The following is a 22361-nucleotide window of genomic DNA, read 5'->3' as shown; positions in this document are numbered from 1 at the left end:
GCGGGAAAAATCCATAAATTAGCCGCGTCATTGTATAAGCCGCGAGGTTCAAAGCGTGGGAAAAAGTAGCGTCTCATAGTCCAGAAATTACGGTACTTTTTTCAAATCATCATTAGTCGCATCATGCAGCCTTACAATATATAAAACATCTAAATATATAGCCCGACATTTTAGACAACTAAAGTTACATTAATAACTCTAAGTTAAGCATATAGGAGTACCTATTTCTTTGTTAACCACTCAACACAGAATAGCCGCATGTGCACTCCGTCAAATATCCTTTCTATTTTATTCAGTTTTTTTCAATTGTATTCTTCATACTATAAAATAATGCCACGGAATTCTAAGCAAATCTTGTCTGCTAAATGAACTATTGTAGCCCACAGCCATTTGGCATAGCCAGATCAGGACCTAACATAAGGACAACTCGGAGTATTCTGTTCTTCTGAAATAGACTATTTTCTAAATATCATATCTTTAGACTTGTTTAAAAAAAAAATAGGATTTTTTTGTGAAGGTGTAGTCTATATTACATGGATTGATTTAGACTTCAAAAGGTCTGCATCAGTGACTTGTAGGCTATGTGTGGGTGCCAGAAGATGCTAAATGTGTTTATGTTAATTAATGGTCAATTACCGTGAGACAGATAGTTATTTGCTTGACAATCACCTATCCGCTTGACAAACACAATTTCATGACCGCCACAGCCCTACTCTCACTTTTACTTGACTCTTGTAACCACTTCTAGCGCACCATGCAGGGTTTTTTATTTATTTTATTTCACCTTTATTTAACCAGGTAGGCTAGTTGAGAACAAGTTCTCATTTGCAACTGCGACCTGGCCAAGATAAAGCATAGCAATTCGACACATACAACAACACAGAGCTACACATGGAATAAACAAAACATACAGTCAATAATACAGTAGAAAAAAATAAAACAAAAAGTCTATATACAGTGAGTGCAAATAAGATAAGGGAGTTAAGGCAATAAATAGGCCAATGTGGCGAAGTAATTACAATATAGCAATTAAACACTGGAATGGTAGATGTGCAGAAGATGAATGTGCAAGTAGAGATACTGGTGTGCCAAGGAGAAAGATTAATCAATAAATACAGTATGGGGATGAGGTAGATGGATGGGCTGTTTACAGATGGGCTATGTACAGGTGCGGTGATCTGTGAGCTGCTCTGACAGCCGGTGCTTAAAGCTAGCGAGGGAGATATGAGTCTCCAGCTTCAGTTATTTTTGCAGTTCGTTCCAGTCATTGGCAGCAGAGAACTGGAAGGAAAGGCGACCAAAGGAGGAATTGGCTTTGGAGGTGACCAGTGAGATATACCTGCTGGAGCGCGTGCTATGAGTGGGTGCTGCTATGGTGACCAGTGAGCTTAGATAAGGCAGGGCTTTACCTAGCAGAGACTTGTAGATAACCTGTAGCCAGTGGGTTTGGAGACGAGTATGAAGCGAGGGCGTACAGGTTACAGTGGTGGGTAGTGTATGGGGCTTTGGTGACAAAACGGAAGGCACTGTGATAGACTGAATCCAATTTATTGAGTAGAGTGTTGGAAGCTATTTTATAGATGACATCGCCGAAGTCGAGGATCGGTAGGATGTAAAGTTTTACGAGGGTATGTTTGGCAGCATGAGTGAAGGATGCTTTGTTGCGATATAGGAAGCCGATTCTAGATTTAATTTTGGATTGGAGATGCTTAATGTGAGTCTGGAAGGAGAGTTTACAGTCCAACCAGACACCTAGGTATTTGTAGTTGTCCACGTATTCTAAGTCAGAGCTGTCCAGAGTAGTGATGCTTGACGGGCGGGCAGTGATCGATTGAATAGCATGCATTTAGTTTTACTTGCATTTAAGAGCAGTTGGGGGCCACGGAAGGAGAGTTGTATGGCATTGAAGCTCGTCTGGAGGTTAGTTAACACAGTGTCCAAAGAGGGGCCAGAAGTATACAGAATGGTGTTGTCTGCGTAGAGGTGGATCAGAGAATCACCAGCAGCAAGAGCGACATCATTGATGTATACAGTGAAAAGAGTCGGCCAGAGGTCCGGACAACAGACCCTCCGATTTGACACACTTAACTCTATCAGAGAAGTAGTTGGTAAACCAGGCGAGGCAATCATTTGAGAAACCAAGGCTGTCGAGTCTGCCAATAAGAATGTGGTGATTGACAGAGTCGAAAGCTTTGGTCAGGTCGATGAATACGGCTGCACAGTAATGTCTCTTATCGATGGCGGTTATGATGTCGTTTAGGACCTTGAGCGTGGCTGAGGTGCACCCATGACCAGCTCTGAAACCGGATTCTATAGCGGAGAAGGTACGGTGGGATTCGAAATGGTCGGTAATCTGTCTATTAACTTGGCTTTCGAAGACCTTAGAAATACAGGGTAGGATAGATATAGGTCTGTAGCAGTTTGGGTCTAGTGTCACCCCCTTTGAAGAGGGGGATGACCGCGGCAGCTTTCCAATCTTTGGGAATCTCAGACGATACGAAAGAGAGGTTGAACAGGCTAGTAATAGGGGTTGCAACAATTTCGGCAGACCGTTTTAGAAAGAGAGGGTCTAGATTGTCTAGCCCGGCTGATTTGTAGGGGTCCAGATTTTGCAGCTCTTTCAGAACATCACCTATCTGGATTTTGGTGAAGGAGAAATGGTGGGAGCTTTGGCGGGTTGCTGTGGAGGGTGCCAGCCAGTTGACCGGGGTAGGGGTAGCCAGGTGGAAAGCATGGCCAGCCGTAGAGAAATGCTTATTGAAATTCTCAATTATAGTGGATTTATCAGTGGTAACGGTGTTTCCTAGCCTCAGAGCAGTGGGCAGCTGGGAGGTGTTCTTATTCTCCATGGACTTCACAGTGTCCCAGACCTTTTTTGAGGTTGTACTACAGGATGCAAATTTCTGTTTGAAAAAGCTAGCCTTTGCTTTCCTAACTGCATTGTGTATATTTGTTCCTAACTTCTCTGAAAAGTTGCATATCACGGGGGCTATTCGATGCTAATGCAGAACGCCACAGGATGTTTTTGTGCTGGTCATGGGCAGACAGGTCTGGAGTGAACCAAGGACTATATCTATTCCTAGTTCTACATGTTTTTGAATGGGGCATGCTTATTTAAGATGGTGAGGAAGTCACTTTTAAAGAATAACCAGGCATCATCTACTGATGGGATGAGGTCAATGTCATTCCAGGATACCCGGGCCAGGTCGATTAGAAAGGCCTGCTCGCAGAAGTGTTTTAGGGAGCGTTTGACAGTGATGAGGGGTGGTCGTTTGGTCGCAGACCCCTTACAGATGCAGGCAATGAGTTAGTGATCTCTGAGATCTTGATTGAAAACAGCAGAGGTGTATTTGGAGGGCGAGTTAGTTAGGAGGATATCTATGAGGGTGCCCGTGTTTACGGATTTGGGGTTGTACCTGGTAGCTTCATTGATAATTTGTGTGAGATTGAGTTCATCGAGCTTAGATTGTAGGATGGCCGGGGTGTTATGCATGTCCCAGTTTAGGTCACCTAGTAGCGCTAGCTCAAGATAGATGGGGGGCAATCAATTCACATATGGTGTCAAGGGCACATCTGGGGGCAGAGGGAGGTCTATAGCAAGCGGCAACAGTGAGAGACTTGTTTCTGGAAAGGTGCATTTTTAGAAGCTTGAATTGTTTGGGTACAGATGAGGATAGCCTGCAGAGTTCTGTATTACCATCTTTGCAGTAGATTGCCACACCGCCCCCTTTGGCAGTTCTATCTTGGCGGAAAATATTATAGTTAGGGATGGAGTTTTCGGGGTTTTTGGTGGTTTTCCCAAGCCAGGATTCAGCTACGGCGAAGACATCCGGGTTGGCAGAGTGTGCTAAAGCAGTGAGTAAAACAAACTTAGGGAGTAGGCTTCTAATGTTAACATGCATGAAACCAAGGCTTTTACGGTTACAGAAGTCAACAAATGAGAGCACCTGGGGAGTGGGAGTGGAACTAGGCACTGCAGGACCTGGATTACCTTCTACATCACCAGAGGAGAAGTAGGATAAGGGTTACGGCTAAAGGCTATACGAACTGGCCATCTAGCACGTTCGGAACAGAGAGTAAAAGGAGCAGGTTTCTGGGCAGGATTGCATAGATTCAAGGCATAGTGTATAGACAAAGGTAAGGTAGGATGTGAGTGCATTGGAGGTAAACCTAGGCATTGAGTAATGATGAGAGAGATGTAGTCTCTAGAGACGTTTAAAACAGGTGATGTCATCGCATATGTAATAGGTGGAACAACATGGTTGGTTAAGGCATATTGAGCAGGGCTAGAGGTTCTACAGTGAAATAAGACAGTAATCACTAACCAGGACAGTAATGGACGAGGAATATTGATATTAGAGAGAGGCATGCGTAGCCAAATGAATAGATGTGTCCAGTGAGTGGTTGGGCTGGTTGGGGACATGGCGATTCAGACAGTTAGCAGGCTTGGGCTAAACAAGCTAGCAGTTAGCAGACAGCAGACCGGGTTAGCAAGCTAGCAGTTAGCAGACCGGAGCTAGCAGTTAGCAGACCGGGGCTAGCAAGTTAGCAGAAGGGCCTTTGGGGGACATCGCAATGGAGGTAAGTCAGTTTTTGCCTCTTCGCGCGGTGACGTCGATAGATCAGTCGTGGATGGGTGGGGTTCCAAGTAGCTCTAGGTAGCTAGCAGGCCGCGGTTAGCAGAATGGGCCTTCAGCGGATGTCGCGCCTGAGGGGCCTGTTGGAATCCTCGGGCAGATTGTCGGTATTCCAGTCGTAGAGGATCGGCGGGGTTCCGTGCCCCGTACCGGCAGTAGAAGGCGTCTGGATATTGTAGCCCAGGAGTAAGCTTCGGTGGTAGCACAGGAGCCCGGGCTAGCCTCAGGCTAATTGGTGCTTGCGCCGGGATGGAAACGCTAGCCAGGAGTAGTCACCCGGGATTGCGGTTAGCTAGTTGCGAAGATCCAGATGAAAATGTTCAGTGTTTGCGGTAGGAATCCGGGGATTTGGGGAGAAAAAATTAGGTCTGTTATGCTCTGGTTTGAGTCACGTTGTACGAACTGGCGAGAGCTTTCCGAGCTAAAGGTTAGCTGATGACCGCTAGCAGTGGTTTGCTAACTGATAGCTGGTAGGTAGTTAGGTGGCTAGCTTCAGTTGAGGGATTCCAGATCCGAAGTATATAGAAATACTTTAAGAAAAAAAAACAGATCCACGCCACATTGGATGAGGCGGGTTGCAGGAGAGTATTTAGAAGTTGAGGTTTAGGAAAATATTTTTAAAAGATATGCGAAGAAAAATATGTAAAAAGATATATACAAGGGACAGGACAAAGACAAAGACGTCTGACTGCTACGCCATCTTGGATTTAGCAGGCTACAAGGGTAAAGTGGCCCTTGTAGCGCTTTCACACCATCACCCACAAACAACATGAGCTTCAGTCACTCACACCATTAGATCACTTTTTTACCCCTAAGGCACTGGTAGTCCACAGATTTAAAATGATGCTATGCATGAATCAGCAGTGAGTGTTTAGATATGTGTTAACAGGCCTTGCATTTCCCCTGCGGCATCGAATTCCCATAAAATAATCCATGCCTTGGGGCCAAAGTGATGAATATAATTCAAATTCCCTTCTCCTGGCTGCCAATCACGGTGCTCCGAAGCACCTCTCACTCACATAGCTCTCTCAGATATTTCAATTCTTATTATTCAATGCCTGACAAGTGATCTGGTCCTTCTCACAGGTGTCATAGCTCCGAAGTAGGCTGCAGTGAATGACATTTTATTTTCGTGTCAAATCGCAAATTGGCAACCTATCCCTTATGGGATTAGTTGACACATAAATTGATTAATTGTGATAATTCAGTGATAATTCTTCTTCCGGTGTTCTTTGCAGTGCGCATCGCATAAAGAGTGAAAAAAATTAAGATAAAAACCAATACATAAAAGTAAATAAGGTTATCCAAACAATAATTATGTCCCGAGGGCTGTAAAAATATACATACATATACAAGTGAAAACCGACACATCGTAGTTGCAACGACACGCGTCCTTATGGAATTCCGAGGCACATATTGAAGATGTTAGAACTGTCCACATTTACTTTTCGTCAGCCAACAAGATGAGTAACAAACAGCAAAATCACTAGCCTATGTCAATCTACTATCCCCCATAGTACAAATATGTACCTATTCTATTGGTCAGCTTGTCCTTTTGTGAGAGAGATAAATATTCCAAACAGACTCTGGGACAGTTGTTACATCCCAAATTAATACAACCTCTGTATATCAAACTTCAAAAAGCAATGAGGCTGATGCAACAGATCAAAACGTTTAGCTTAAAATGTTGATCAACTATTAGGCTATTTCTTCACATGATAAGCGCAGCAATGCGCACACGTTAGATATAAGTGCAACTGTTCCAAAATGCAATTAGCGGGAAAACACTGTTCTCAAAAGTGCACTGCAAATGCGAGCGGTTGAAAATGACAGAGATGAAAATATCCTTCAGAAATGTAGGAGAGAAGATCTAAAGATGCAACAACAAGCATGGGTTAATATGACTAGGATTGTGAATTTGGTTTTTGGATAACAAAATAAAGTTGAACCTGAGAGAAATACTGGTTTCAAAGGCATATGAGGAAGTGTTTATAAAAGAATCCCCTTAACATTCCTATGGTCAGAACATGGTAAGACATGCCTCATAAAATGACGAAACTTCCAGGTTTTGAACATTTACATTTATGGTTAAATAGTTTCAAAATGTTCACTTTCTCCGCTCAGATTGCAAGGATGTTGTGGTGAGCAACAGGCACTGGCCTTTCTCTCCTATGTGAACGAACAGTGCCTCAAGTATACTACGGGACCTGTACACTATGTGGACACCTGCTCGTTGAACATCTCATTCCAAAATCATGGTCATTAATATGGAGTTGGTCCGCCCTTTGCTGCTATAACAGCCTCCACTCTTCTGGGAAGGCTTTACACTAGATGTTGGAACATTTCTGCAGGGACTTACTTCCATTCAGCCACAAGAGCATTAGTGAGGTCGGGCGCTGATGTTGGGCGATAAGGCCTGGCTCGCAGTCACCATTCCAATTCATCTTAAAGGTATTCAATGGGGTTGAGGTCAGGGCTCTGTGCAGGCCAGTCAAGTTCTTCCACACTGATCTCGACAAACCATTTCTGTATGGACCTCGCTTTGTGCTCGGCGGTGTTGTCAAGCTGAAACAGGAAAGGGCCTTCCCAAAACTGTTGCCACACAGTTGGATGCACAGAATCATCTAGAATGTCATTGTATGCTGTAGCATTGTAATTTCCCTTCACTGGAACTAAGGGGCCTAGCCCGAACCATGAAAAACAGCATCAGACCATTATTCCTCCTCCACCAAACTTTACAGTTGGCACTATGCATTGGGGCAGGTGGCGTTCTCCTGGCATCCCCCAAACCCAGATACGTCCGTCGGACTGCCAGGTGGTGAAGTGTGATTCATCACTCCAGAGAACGTGTTTCCACTGCTCCAGAGTCCAATGGCGGTGAGCTTGACACCACTCCAGCCGACGCTTGGCATTGCACATGGTAATCTTAGGCTTGTGTGCGGCTGCTTGGCCATGAAGCTCCCGGCGAACAGTTATTGTGCAGACGTTGTTTCCAGAGGCAGTTTGGAACTTGGTAGTGAGTGTTAAAACCAAGGACAGGCTATTTTTACACGCTTCCGCACTTGGGGTCCCGTTCTGTGAGCTTATGAGACCTACCACTTTGCGGCTGAGCCGTTGTTGTTCCAAGACGTTTCCATGCCATAATAACAGCACTTACAGTTGACCGGGGCAGCTCCTATGACCGGTGGCATCCTATGACGGTGCTATGACGGTGCTACCATGAAAGTCACTGAGGTCTTCAGTAAGGCCAATGTATGTCTATGGAGATTGCATGGCTGTGTGCTTGATTTTATACACCGGTCAGCAACCGGTCTGGCTGTAATAGCCAAATCCACTCATTTGAAGTGGTGTCCACATACTTTTGTATATATAAATATGAACTCAGCAAAAAAAGAAACGGCCCTTTTTCAGGACCCTATCTTTCAAAGATAATTCATAAAAATCTAAATAACTTTACAGATCTAAATTGTAAAGGGTTTAAACAGTGTTACCCATGCTTGTTCAATGAACCATAAACAATGTGCTTAAGACACTAACAGCTTACAGACGGTGGGCAATTAAGGTCACAGTTATGAAAACTTAGGACACTAAAGTGGTTTTTCTACTGACTCTGAAAAATACCAAAAGAAATACGTCCAGGGTCCCTGCTCATCTGCGTGAACGTGCCTTAGGCATGCTGCAAGGAGGCATGAGGCCTGCAGAGGTGGCCACGGCAATAAATTGCAATGTCCGTACTGTGAGACGCCTAAGACATCGCTACAGGGAGACAGAACGGACAGCCGATCGTCCTCGCAGTGGCAGACCACGTGTAGCAACACCTGCATAGGATCGGTACATCTGAACATCACACCTGCGGGACAGGTACACAAACCCTCCATCAGTGCTCAGACTGTCCGCAATAAGCTGAGAGGGGCTGGACTGAGGGCTTGTTGTAACGCAGGTCCTCACCAGACATCACCAGCAACAATGTCACCTATGGGCACAAACTTACCATCGCTGGACCAGACAAGACTGGCATAAAGTGCTCTTCCCTGATGAGTCGTGGTTTTGTCTCACCAGGGGTGATGGTCGGATTCGCGTTTATTGTCGAAGGCATGAGCGTTACACAGAGGCCTGTACTCTGGAGCGGGATCGATTTGGAGGTGGAGGGTCCGTCATGGTCTGGGGCGGAGTGTCACAGCATCATCGGACTGAGCTTGTTGTCTTTGCAGGCAATCTCAACGCTGTGCGTTACAGGGAAGACATCCTCCTCCCTCATGTGGTACCCTTCCTGCAGGCTCATCCTGACATGACCCTTCAGCATGACAATGCCACCACCCATACGCTCGTTCTGTGTGTGATTTCCTGCAAGACAGGAATGTCAGTGTTCTGCCATGGCCAGCGAAGAGCCCGGATCTCAATCCCATTGTGCACGTCTGGTACCTGTTGGATCGGAGGGTGAGGGCTAGGGCCATTCCCCGCAGAAATGTCTGGGAACTTCCAGGTGCCTTGGTGAATGAGTGGGGAAACATCTCACAGCAAGAACTGGCAAATCTGGTGCATTCCATGAGGAGGAGATGCACGGCAGTACCACACCAGATACTGGCTGTTACCTTTGATTTCGACCCCCTCCCCCCCTTGTTCAGGGACACATTATTCCTTTTCTGTTAGTCACATGTCTTTGGAACTTGTTCAGTTTATATCTGTTGTTGAATATTTTTATGTTCATACAAATATTTAGACATGTTATGTTTGCTGTGGATAAATGCAGTTGACAGTGAGAGGACATTTTTGTTGAGTTTATATATATGTGTCGACATTATCAAGCCGTTAGATATTAATAATGATCCTACATTATATTTGTCGAACCTGACTGGTGTTTAGCCTAGTGTGTAATTAAAAGTCTTATTTAAAGTTTGGTTACATTTTCAGGCCCCTCATGTCAGCTTTGGTCTGGACATGACTGGCTTTAGCCAATACGCAGGCTATCACCTTCACTTTGACATGTAGGCTACTGTTTTATTTACATTTACATACACTTGTGCTTTTCTTAAGAGAATAGTTGTTTTTTGGTTTTCAAATCAATTTAATTTACTATTTTGGTTAATGGCCTTGGTGCCCTGGCAGATTGGGCAAATGGCCTTATCACGAAAATCCAAGCTTGTTGTAATATCTGCAAGAGAACATATGGGAGTGTCTGTGAGCTGTTATGTTTGAGGTAGCTAAGTTGTGAACTGTGTAGGTGATGAGACTAAGGTGGAGTGTAGTGTTTGTAATAAGATGTAGAGAAAGTGAGATCACCAAGAGTTCAGAGTTCCAGAACGCATGTCTGCCACGTCTACACATGTGCAATCAGTCACTCCCAGAGGCCGCCTGCCTGCATTGCCCCACCAATTGTAAGACCACACACACACACACACAGAAACACACAGAAACACACAGAAACACACACTGCCACAGGCATACTCTCCCATCACTGTGCCTGTCTCCCCCCTGTGCTCCTCACAACCTATTCACATTCACTCACATTATCATAGTGCCACAGGCATGGACCCCTCCCTCCTTCCCCCCTCTGTAATTTTGTCTCTTGTGGTGGGGCACAGTGGCTGTAGTTCCACAGTGACAGCTGGTGACAGCTGGTGTGCTGCAGGCTAGCTGGAGCAGAGAGGTCAGAGAGCACTGAGGCCAGTGACCAGCTGGGGGGGAAATTGTCAGACCCCATCATCGGGGCTTTGAGAAGTAGGAGGGTGTGTTGGAAAGAGTGTATAGGCCTAATGTCAATCTCACCACTGACACTGTACTACTGACACTGATGGCCTGGGATGCCTTCACATAGTCTTACATGACTCCTGTTTCAGTTGTCTCCTGCTTGCCTCTTTCCACTAAGCCATAGTGTTTTTTACCACCAAGGGGACTGGTTGCTTGCGTGGGTTTCAGATCAACACTACACACCGAAGTAGATGAGACTCAGCTCTTCTGAAAAACTTGACTCTTACAGGATGGGGCGGGATTAAAAGACACTGAAAATTGAAGCATATCTGTAGTTTCTGGTCAGATAGGGCTATGACGGTTAGCTGTTGTGACGTGAGTATGTCCTTCCTGTCTACCATAGCTGCAGCTTTTCTTTTGTGAACAATGTAAAATGATACCTGATAGACAACATGTCTAGCTGCCTTTACATTGTTGTGTATGCATTATGGAGATGTTTCCCAACCGCTGTGTTGAAGCATAGATCAGTACTCTGTGGTCAGAAGCCCTCTGTACTGCTGCACAACTCACTGTTCAACACAGCCTGCCAACTAAACTGTGCTGTACCAGTCTGCCTTCCCCTCTAGGGGAACTACACGCCTACTGTGTAAATTACTGTATGTCTGTGTGAGAAAAGGGAGAAATCAATCTCACCCGGAGCAACCCTCTTATCTGACATTTGGAAGATCATTTTATAACTCTGGATCAGAGACTGTATTGTGTTTGGGGGGAGCTTAAGAAGCCATCTTGTTGCTGGATGTGGTTGAGGTGCTGAGTGCCTGAAGGTTGTCGTCTATCTGTAGCCCCTCTTCTCACAGGTCCTCCAGGCCAATTCACACACTCTGATGTGGTCTTTGTGACCAAGTTATATGAACCCGCAGACACTAAACAGTAAACGACTATCTGCGAAGGAATCAGGTGCTTTAGTTGAGTTACTCAGTTTATCATCACTGCCTCACCTGTCAGCCATCTATGTAAATCAAAAAAGAGTTTGATTCTGCACGCAATGCAACCGCCCCTTGGGTATTTCAGGTTAGGTTTAAAGATAGATGCAATATGCCGAAATCGCTCCAGCTTTTCCTGGTTGCTAAAATTCTGATAGTTTGCCTAATTTCAGTTTTTGTGACAAAACAAGCAAGTTTAGTGTAGATAGTCATTGTACAATCTAAACCGCTGTAAAATATATTTTCCATAACCAAGGATATTGTTTTGTCAGCTGTTTGAAGTTGGTGTACAAAACCGAACGTAAAAGACGCAAAAAACTAAACTTAAGCACGGGAAGCAAAGAAATAGCGCATATAGAACAGATCTACTGCTTCTTAGACTTGCTTTCAATGTGAATGACAGATCTATAACACACATTTCAATGTGAATTTGGTCAGGTCGCCCAAAAGCCTTGCAGGCTTTAAGAACCCTCTGGTGTGACAGTGGTGGCACACCCACTCGCCTCACTTTCCTTTCTATCTCTGGCTCTCTCTCTCCCAGTGCTCTGTGCACAGGAAGGATGTTGCACACTCCATTTCCTCGACACTTTTTTTGCCGATAAACAGATTTAGGCCTAATTCCTCCCTTGAACACAGATTGTCAGTATGGTTTGTTTAAAGGTGTTTCAACACCTAGCAGAGGCCATGAAGTGTGTCCCAACACTGAAGCCTGTGGTCAGCATATCACATTGAAATACCTGTGCGTTCTAGACTATATCTAGTATGACTCCTATTTCTTCTGAAATGGAAAGGCTGTACTGAAGCCAGAAGGCAGATGGTGGTTGGAATATCTTTGTTTTGAGTGGGACGTGTCAATATATTACTGTGAGTCAGAACCCTGGTGAGAATTGATGACGACTGTTTCTTTCATCTGACTATGAGTGTTCAAGCCAGAGGCTTTACATTACTAACTGCACCAGTGTACAGGTGCATGTCTTTCAACAACAACAGCCACACACACACACACACAAACTTAGACACACTCATGCACCAGTGCTCCCAAACCTGCAAACCACCGTACGTCTCTCAGACAAGAGTGCTCCCACAGCTGGCCTGGCCTCATGGAGGCTTGCTTGCTTGGTAAATGAGTGTACTCGCAACAGACAAACGTGTCTCAATCTGTCGTTTATGGCTGTGCCCCATTAGTGGATACAAAACCGTTTCAGCCGCCCTTCACAGTGACCAGAGAAGTACTCTGTTTACTAGATGTGATATATTGTTAACTCTCTTCCCTTCTCTAGGTATTAAATGAAGAGTGTGACCAGAACTGGTACAAAGCAGAATTGAACGGGAAAGACGGCTTCATCCCCAAGAACTACATAGAGATGAAAGCACATCCGTAAGTATGAACCACCTGACCCAGACTCCTATTATGACTCAGGAGGACTCACCTCTACAGCTTATTGTTGCTGACTCGGAGTATGTGCAAACAGGACTCATCATGACTGCCAGGTCAATGTATCACATTGATTTGGAACTATGAAACAACTGTCTGAATTGAACAGTCCCGTCAACTCCGAGTACTGTGCTGAAATGGCCAGTGCCACCACAGTGGAATCTTCTCCCTGTGTGTTCATTGAAGCACTGTGAGGATTCTTAGAGGATATTACCTCTGGAGCACACAGTGCCAGATTAGCGCTCTCTGTATTAGTGCGCTCTGGGCCTCTTAGACTTAATTTAATATTGACCCTTCATCGCCACTGGGATTTTATCAGGTGGGATTTTGGAGTATGGAGGGGGCTGGGTCTAGTTGTCTCTGTCCCAAGGAGCTACGCCATGCCTTTGTCTGTCTGTGTACAGTGGATTGAAGTGAATGCAGATATATAGTGCAGGTATAAGCTGTTAGCAACTGCTCCAGGGCCAATTTCTTGATGATTAATGCCTGGACTTGGATAGTGAGAAACATCTGATCCATATTCTGTGTTAATGAGCAGAGAGATAGCAGAGCTCAGGTCAGCTGGTGTGGGCAGAGTGTGAGTAAAATGTGTGGCTGTGATCATGGGGAATAGATGGCCAGCAGAAACAAGTTATCTCGGGTCTGGTCCCTGCCCTCAGTCTGTCTGTGTAATGGAAGCCCTGAGTGGAGTCATCCCTCTCTGTAAGGTGGAATGTACCCCTCAGCACCACTTCCTCATCAGGGGCTTTGTTTTAATTGTCCGGGCTGCCACTCATAGCCACATCAAAGGGGAAAGGTCTTGCTGTTCAGCTGGGCTGTGATGCTGTGTACAGATCTTAGTTGCCCTTGTCAAGTAATGTACCATGCTGTTACATCACAGTTAATGCCATCATCGTAAAAAAGAGTGAATAGATACTGAATAATGAATACAGTGTCTATGTGGTGTTCTCAATTGATTGACTATTTAAGTGCTTTGAACACCTGAAAGAGAAACTCTATTTAGCCTAAATCAATCCTTTATCCAATGTCAGTAGCAGCATTTAGCTCTTGCACTAACTGACTGTGGGTCAGCTGTTAGTCCTTCCCCCATATAGTTTGGTGTAGCCTTAGTGTAGGGGGCAGTTGTGATCTGATCCCATGCCAGTAGTAGTGTGGCAGGAGTTTGCCCTTTGTCCCTCTATAGACTAGCTGTGACGGAGTGGCACCAGGCAGCAAGTGAGCACACACACCAACTAGCCTGCCTTATTTTGGGTACAGTGCATGGTTAGTTGACGTGACAAACCTACATGTGTAGTTGACATGACAGAGGACAAAGTTAACTTTCAGGTCCCAAGAAATAGCTTCCACATCCAAGAAAGGCAACAGGCTTGCAAATTACCCACTCCCGACTCGGGGAGCTAGTGATGAAAAATAGCAGTGCAGGACTTTTTTGATGTCCTGTAATTGGAATGAGTACATTTTAAATCCTTTAATGAGGATCCGTTATTGATGTTTAGAAGTTGCATTTTAGAGCAGTCAGAAACGTCATAGTTTCATTAATTACGTTTTAACCCTAACCATCGGTGGGACGACATGTTCTACGGGGTTGCACTAATAAAAAAGGGGTTTTCTTGAACAAACTGTAAAATATTTGTTGAAGCGGGTAACATTATTATAGTACACAAGTCATGTAATTGCTTTTTATCTAGGTTTTTGTCAAATTACAATCTTACTAAAAATTTCACGGGGAGACACTTGGTTATCATCGTTATACAAATGAATGTGTTTTTCAACAGAATATGATTACTGATTTAAATTAGTAACAATTTTTTTTAACTTTCATTTTTGAATAAATAATTTGTTCACTTTTGTTTTGGCCATATGGCAACTACCCACACGCAGTACAGTAGCTTCAGCCAACGCTAGATGTTAATGTGCCTCTGCGTTTCATCTCCCGGTATGTATTCACAGACCAGACAGTTGTGCGTGTGTGTGTGTGTGAGGCGCAACCAGTCTGGCTCCACATGGCCTGGCTGCTCTTTCCGTGCCTGCTTTAATTGCTCTGCCGGCACCTTTATCAGACAGGGAACTGTAGGCGGGGGCCGGCTGATAGAGGTCACAAATGCAAAGAGGATTAGGTCTTGGTAATTTTATTATTGATTTTCACTTTCATGCAAAGGAGCCAAGATGTTATCTCTCTGGCTGCTCTGGTTAATAATTAACCGGAGAGAGCGCTTTCTCTTTCTCACTCTCTCTTTGCCTCCTGCTGCTACAGCTGCCATTGGCCCAGCCAGTGCTGCTATCACAGACCTTGCTGGGAGTGAGACATGCTCTGCTTCAGCAGCACAGCACGCAATCCCCACTCCTCAACCCCTGTGCCCTCACTGTACACAACGCCCACGGTTCTGGTTCTCCTACCTGCAGTATTAATCGGTTGACTGGGGCAGAGGCTTAAACTGAAATACTGTATAATCTCTCAGGACTGTAAACAGTGGGAGATGACCATGTGTCGTCCCTGATCGTGAGGGAGCAGATGTCTATTTGTTTGTTTCATGCTGGTCCGGCTGTGTTCTCTCCCCTGACTGTGTGTGTGTGTGGTGCTGTCCCTCCCTCCAGGTGGTTCTTTGGCAAGATCCCCCGTGCCAAGGCAGAGGAGATGTTGAACAAACAGAGGCACGACGGGGCCTTCCTCATCCGAGAGAGTGAGAGTGCGCCAGGGGACTTCTCCCTCTCTGTCAAGTAAGTGAACACACACATACACGAAAGGTTTAGAAGCCCTGCTCTACGTATGTTGGGGCGAGGGACTACTCTGCTCTGCACCGAACAATGTATTGGGTAACAGACACAAACATCTGCTATGTTTCTCTTCTTTCTCTTCCTGTGTTTAAATACACTACAGCACCAGCACTTTCTTTTTTACCCAGTGTTCTGTGCTGCCCCCTGGTGTCTATGAACATTAACTCCAGCTCACTGACAGTCATTTTACAGCAGGATTTCAGCTCTCTCTTTCCAGCTTGCACAACACTGACGCAAACTCCTTGATTTCCCCATGTCTGTTTCCACTCTGCTTTACTTAAAAATGCTAAATTCAGCAGGCCTCACTGTCATGGTGCTGTAATGTCTGTCTGTATGTCAAGTAGATAGTGATCGCTCTAATTATCTTGAATTGTCTATGTGACTCCACCCGTCTATTGCCCTCTGAGTACAGAACAAGGAGTTTGTCTTAGTAGAGACTAATCCCCCTGATGGCTGTGGAAGAGGCTGGTTTTATATCTGTCTGCAGCGTTACCATCCATGGGGTCATGACCTGTGTTCACACTGTTATAGAGACAGTCTGTCTTCCTAATGTGTTGCTAAGAAAACATGTCCACATGTATTTCCTTTGGCCGTTGGGATCTCTCTTCTCTGTCCTGTTTCAGCAGTTCTGCGTCTGTTGACTGTCTGCTGCTGGCCAGCTACCCATGGTTCTCTTCCTCTGTTCCCCGTCTCCTCAGGTTTGGAAATGACGTTCAGCACTTCAAAGTCCTGCGTGATGGGGCAGGAAAGTACTTCCTGTGGGTGGTAAAGTTCAACTCGCTCAACGAGCTGGTGGACTACCACCGATCCACCTCTGTATCCCGCAACCAGCAGATCTTCCTGCGTGACATTGAGCAGGTCACCCAGGTGAGCACACATCCCCCTTAACCTTCATCTCTGGCTCTTTACCAGTGTGGCTTTGTAGGACACTTAATGGTCACAATGACAAACTAGGTTATTAGTGTAAAATAATAGCTTTGAGGGAGACAGATTGGCCCCAGAGTTGCTGACTCAATCTCTCATCCTGCCGGCCTAACCTTTGGATGTCAAGGCATTGGCTCAGTTCACCAACGAGTCACGGTTGGTTCAGAAAACACAATCAGGGAAGAACCGAGGCTTTATCCTTTTGTCAGACTGTTAACATGTCTGGAACTCATGGATTTGTTTTGCTCTCTTTCTCTCTCCCTGCCCACAGCATCCCACATATGTACAGGCGCTCTTTGACTTTGACCCCCAGGAGGATGGCGAGCTGGGCTTCCGACGCGGAGACTTCATCCAGGTCCTGGACAACTCTGACCCTAACTGGTGGAAGGGAGGATGCCACGGGCTGACGGGCATGTTCCCCCGCAACTACGTCACACCAGTCAACCGGAACATGTAAATAAACATCAACAACCACCCCATACCCCCCCCTCAACCCATCAAGAAGACATCAGGAGCAGAGAGGGAGAATGCAACAAGGAATTAAAAATGGAGAAGTAGTTCTGTTGAAGGCATCACCTTGTCGGTGGCAGCTGAGCAAAGCCAACTTTTAACACTGAGAATGTTCGCCTCTATAGTGAACAATTCAGTCAGAACTGAACTGTCATTGAGGAAAAAAACACAGAGAAACTAAGCATAGTGCACCAAAAGTGAAGGATGAGAATGATTCTATACCTAGACTCCCACAGCTGCTTCTGTCCTCTACTTCTTCACATTCTGCATTTCTTTTCCTTTTTTGCTGCATGTTTTAATCACCTAAATTAAATACCAATAAATCCTAACGCTGTTTTAAATAAAAATACATGTACAAATATTTGAAAAAATGATTGAAAAAATATTGAAAAAATAAGGATGTTATCTGCAGCAAGTTACCAAGTCCAAGATCATTGGCATGTGAGCATTGTACATCAGCCCAGGGCTGTATAAATAAATCACCTACAGTATAGAGAGAATCAATTTTTTAAGAATATATATTATATATTTGTATGTGTTTTACCAGTCATCACAAATTGTATTGTTTCTTCCATTTGTAAATTATGTTTAAAAAAAAAAGTTATTCTGGATAAGACCTAGTAGCTCTGGGATTTGCTGAATTGTCAGCATAATTGTCAGTATAATTTTTCCTGGATTATTTGAGGGCTCTCAGATAAAATGGCATGATATTTAAAACGTGAAATAATTTCCTTGTCTGATAAATGAGAGAATAATCTGTTATTTTTAACAAAACCAATCGTGTCAGGAAGCTAGCAGCGAGTAGAGCCATGTATGCTGCATGAGCTGTTGTATTATGAAACCCTGTAAAAGGCCAGCCACCTTTTGAAGCCAATGTATTTATTGCAGCCATTTTACTCTTGGGCCGTGAATGTAGCTGACTGAGTCCATAGACATTGACATGAGGGAAGCAAGGTCGGAGAACTGAACTACACAACGCAAGGGATTCCCGAGAAGTGCTGAATTAGTAATGGTGTCAATATAAGATTATATAGAGATGTATGAAAAATATGCATATAGTACATATTCAAACACACACACGCATACATTAACAGTCCCCTCCTTGTTAGACTCACACATAACAAGTAGATGAGTTGGATAATCACATGATGGTGTGATAAACAGTTTGAGAAAATGAAGTGTCTTTTATGCTAAAAGTTGAGATCAGCTTTACCAATGTTGTTTTTCTCTGTCTGTGGCGTGTCAAGCACTTTTTATGTTAAGCATTTGATTTCTGGTGTGTTTGTTTTCTGTGTGTTTTTAGTTTCTTTGTTCTCTCTGGATAGTGCCTTTCTCTCTGGTGTTTCAGTGTCTCCGACCTGCTGCTTTGAGCCCCTTTGTGGGGCCCGTCAATCCTGCAGTGAGAAACCATGTACATAATCCTGTCCCATCAACCCCACATCTCCTTCCCAACATTTAACTTTTCTTATTTAAGTGTCTCTTGCCTTCTTCCCTATTGATACTGTTATTTTTTTTGCTTTTTTTTTTTTATTTTTTTTTTTTATTAAAATGCAATTCTACAAATAAAGAGAGAAACCATGTGGTGTGGTCCATAGATAGTCGCATACAGTTATTTTTTTCATCTTGTGATTCAACAAAACTTTTGATGGCTAAATTAATCTGTCTAAAAATGTATAGAAATGAATGGCCCATTACTTGGCTTTGCATCTGACAACCTGTAGGGGCTGGGACATGCAGTGTTCAGCCATGAATCAGACAGGAATCACAAATAAATACCTATATTGACACATCAGGCTCCCCTACGTGTCCAATGCCAAGTTCCTGTCCCTCTGGGTGCCATGAACAAGCTTAATTTGACGCTTGGCGTCTTCAAGCACAGCCTTGGGTTCTTGGTACATACAGGGGTTTGCTGCCCAGTGAAAATGTACACATTGCATTACCCTCGGTCTGCTGGACTGTCTGCTTTTGTGTTCTGTTATTTTTAGCCCTTAAACACTTCCAACCAATCTGGCCACTTGCTGACTACATTGCGTCACATGCAGGCAGCCTTTCCACTGACGGACACTTAACAAAACAGCGGACTGGGAACATTAAGTGCTCTCCATCCTCAGTCCATGGAATTCATTATAGTCTGAGGATGTCATGTACTGTAAGAAGTCTCATCAGGTCTGGAGTCTAGAGACGTTATGTAAGTGAGCAGCATGAATATATAACAGCCATATTTGATGACGTTGTCCCAGATAGCCAGGGAACTTCACGAGCATTTACCAAAACCTGTCTTCTCCAAAAATGTGTCGGACAATCTCCCAGGGTCCCTATCTCCCACCATTTGAGGATCCATTAAATTATCAATTGTCTGTCAAATTTTCCACTAAGGGATTTGCTGGCTTTGAAAACATGGAAACATAATTTTTTATAGATGTTGATGCAATTCACTATGTGTTATTGCATGATTGTGTTCACATAAATTATGAATTGTTTGCAAAGATGCAACGTACAGTTTTTCTCTCCGCTTGGTGTGTGTGTGCGCGTGTCAGTTTATCCATTCGGAGGTGTGGGAGTGTGTGCAGAGAAATACATATTTGTGTTCCTCTTCAGACATCTAGAAACATTGACACACACAGTGAAATAACACTGAACTTCCCATGTCATACTTTCTGGGGCCTATTTCATTTGTGGAAATATGTGTTGGGCCTATGTTTTTGACACCACTGGAGCATCTTCTTTACTGTGTTCAATGTAGGGGTTTAGCAGGTGGAGGGACTGATTGGATGCTCAGGTTAAACTACAGCAGTAATACACTACACAAGCCTCAATTGTAGTATGGAGATTAAATTAAACCTGAGGGCCATGGGCACCATACATTTTCCAACATCCCTGACTCCTGTTCAGAGGATCAAGTCAATAGATTCACATTGCTGTCGTCTCTTGGATTAAAAGTCAAAGGGTAGTGAGTAAGTTAAACACCCATGTGGGAGGCATCCTGTCACTCACCCTGGGCCACACCAGTTCATGATCCACTATTGGAAGGTATTTTTCGAAGGCAAAACTTTCCAGATCTTCCCACTGCTATTCTTTATGCTGTCATCATATTCAAATAGGAATAAAGACACCACTGATGTTCACCCGCTTACTGAACCTCATGCAAATAGTCTGTGAAATGCAAGCATTGGATTCTTTGTACTCCAGTCACCCCGTTACTTATCAGACTGAGATATCTCAATGGTGTACTTTTACACTACCACCATGACACTGTCAAAATGCCTCAATACAATCCAGACTGTCAGATCAGCATGCCAAAACATGGTGTTTGTTATACAATGCCTTTAATGGGTACACATAGTTTCCAATATGAAAACTAATCTGTTGTACCCACTACATTAAATCAAACACAGACGCAACTAAAAGGTCTGTGGTAAAGATAATCATCCTTGTATGACTGCAATCCCTGCCTGCCGACAGAATGTTTATTCTGGTATACATAATGCATTATCGCCACCTCCTGGCAACTATCATCATCTGAAATGTATTTGTTTTCCTCATGCCACCATTCGGTACGACCACTGCAAGGCGCTATAATAATGTTAATCTTTTCCCCGTTTTCAAATTATTCGATATAAAAGTATGCATATGTCAATGTTTTCAAAGCTTCTTTAAAAAAAAATACGTTAAAATACATTTTGTAAAAGTGCATCACTACGATAATGGGGTGTAGTCCGTTGCGAGAATCATTCGAGATGAATTAGTAAATGCTGCCTTTTCCTGTATGAACGAACTGCATTTGTACTCAATTATGACCAGACCACACAAGACTGGACAATGTACTCTATGTATATACATCATTAATCGTAACGTATGTGTCTGTATGTGTTACAATTTCTCCAAAAAGTGGACATTTCCTCATCGTCACGTTACGGCTGCTGTTAAAATAGTCGCCTTAACCACTCGGCCACCACAACCTTATACCGTTTAGTTTAAAAAATTACAATCAAGTAAACTACAAATTATTAGGCAGAAACTACATTTCATTGTAACACTTTCGACAAGAACTTGTTACAAGTTGTAATATAGATTAGAGACATATTTTGATAAGCTGATCATCAAGTTGTCGTGGCCGAGTGGTTAAGGCGATGGACTAGAAATCCATTGGGATCTTCCCGCGCAGGTTCGAATCCTGCCGACAACGGTTGATTATTTTGTAGGTTTTTGCTAAAAGCCATACAGTAGAAAATGTCCACTTTTGGAGAAATTGTAACACATACAGACAGTAACGTTACGATTAATGATGTATATACATAGTGGTATGATCTATATTGTTATATACAGTACCAGTCAAAAGTGGACACAACTACTAATTCAAGGGGTTTTCTTTATATTTTTTAAAACTATTTTCTACATTGTAGAATAATAGTGAACACATCAAAACTATGAAATAACACACATGTAAACATGTAATAACCAAAAAATGTGTTAAACAAATCTAAATATATTTCTTATTTGAGATTCTTCAAAGTAGCCACCCTTTACCTCCCTGATGACAGCATTGCACACTCTTGGCGTTCTCTCAACCAACTTCATGAGGAATGCTTTTCCAACAGTCTTGAAGTTCCCTCATATGCTGAGCACTTGTTGGCTGCTTTTCCCTGCAGTCCAACTCATCCCAAACCATCTCAATTGGGTTGAGGTCGGGTTATTGTGGAGGCCAGGTCATCTGATGCAGCACTCCATCACTCTCATTATTGGTCAAATAGCCCTTACACAGCCTGGAGGTGTGTTTTGGGTCATTGTCCTGTTGAAAAACAAATGATAGTCCCACTAAGCGCAAACCAGATGAGATGGCGTATCGCTGCAGAATGCTGTGGTAGACATTCTGATTAAGTGTGCCTTGAATGCTAAATAAATCACAGACAGTGTCACCAGCAAAGCACCCCCACACCATCACACCCCCTCCTCAACTCTGGGTCTTCCTTTCCTGTGGCGGTCCTCATGAGAGCCAGTTTCATCATAGCGCTTGATGGTTTTTGCGACTGCGTTTGAAGAAATGTTCAAAGTTCTTGACAATTTCCGCATTGACTGACCTTCATGTCTTCAAGTAATGATGGACTGTCATTTCTCTTTGTTTATTTGGACTTGGTCTTTTACCAAATAGGGCTATCTTCTGTATACCTTGTCACAACACAACTGATTGGCTCAAACGCATTAAGAAGGAAAGAAATTCCACAAATTAACTTTTAACAAGGCACACCTGTTACAACATGCTTACAACATGATTCCATATATGTTATTTCATAGTTTTGATGTCTTCACTATTATTCTACAATGTAGAAAATAGTAAAATAAAGAAAAACCCTTGAATGAGTAGGTGTGTCCAAACTGCTGACTGGTACTGTACATCATTGGTTACTACGA

At 43.7% G+C, this 22361-nt stretch overlaps 1 protein-coding gene and 1 non-coding gene across 2 annotated transcripts in view; both read left to right on the top strand.

The window, feature by feature from the left end:
- LOC129825933 (growth factor receptor-bound protein 2-like) overlaps positions 1-18550 on the top strand; it is a 49152-nt gene extending 30602 nt beyond the window's left edge. The window contains exons 3-6 of the mRNA XM_055886067.1: positions 12589-12686; positions 15339-15461; positions 16217-16385; positions 16714-18550. Coding sequence (XP_055742042.1) covers positions 12589-12686; positions 15339-15461; positions 16217-16385; positions 16714-16899 — 576 coding nt within the window. The 3' untranslated portion in view covers positions 16900-18550. The remainder of the gene's footprint in view (positions 1-12588; positions 12687-15338; positions 15462-16216; positions 16386-16713) is intronic.
- Positions 18551-21056: 2506 nt separating this feature from the next.
- On the top strand, positions 21057-21138 carry trnas-aga (transfer RNA serine (anticodon AGA)). Its single transcript has one exon. It is a non-coding gene; the product is annotated as a tRNA-Ser (tRNA).
- The last annotated feature ends 1223 nt before the right edge of the window (positions 21139-22361 follow it).

Source organism: Salvelinus fontinalis, chromosome 2, assembly GCF_029448725.1.
Source record: "Salvelinus fontinalis isolate EN_2023a chromosome 2, ASM2944872v1, whole genome shotgun sequence".
In the NCBI taxonomy this organism is placed as follows: domain Eukaryota; kingdom Metazoa; phylum Chordata; class Actinopteri; order Salmoniformes; family Salmonidae; genus Salvelinus; species Salvelinus fontinalis.
This window is presented reverse-complemented; position numbering and strand designations above follow the sequence as displayed.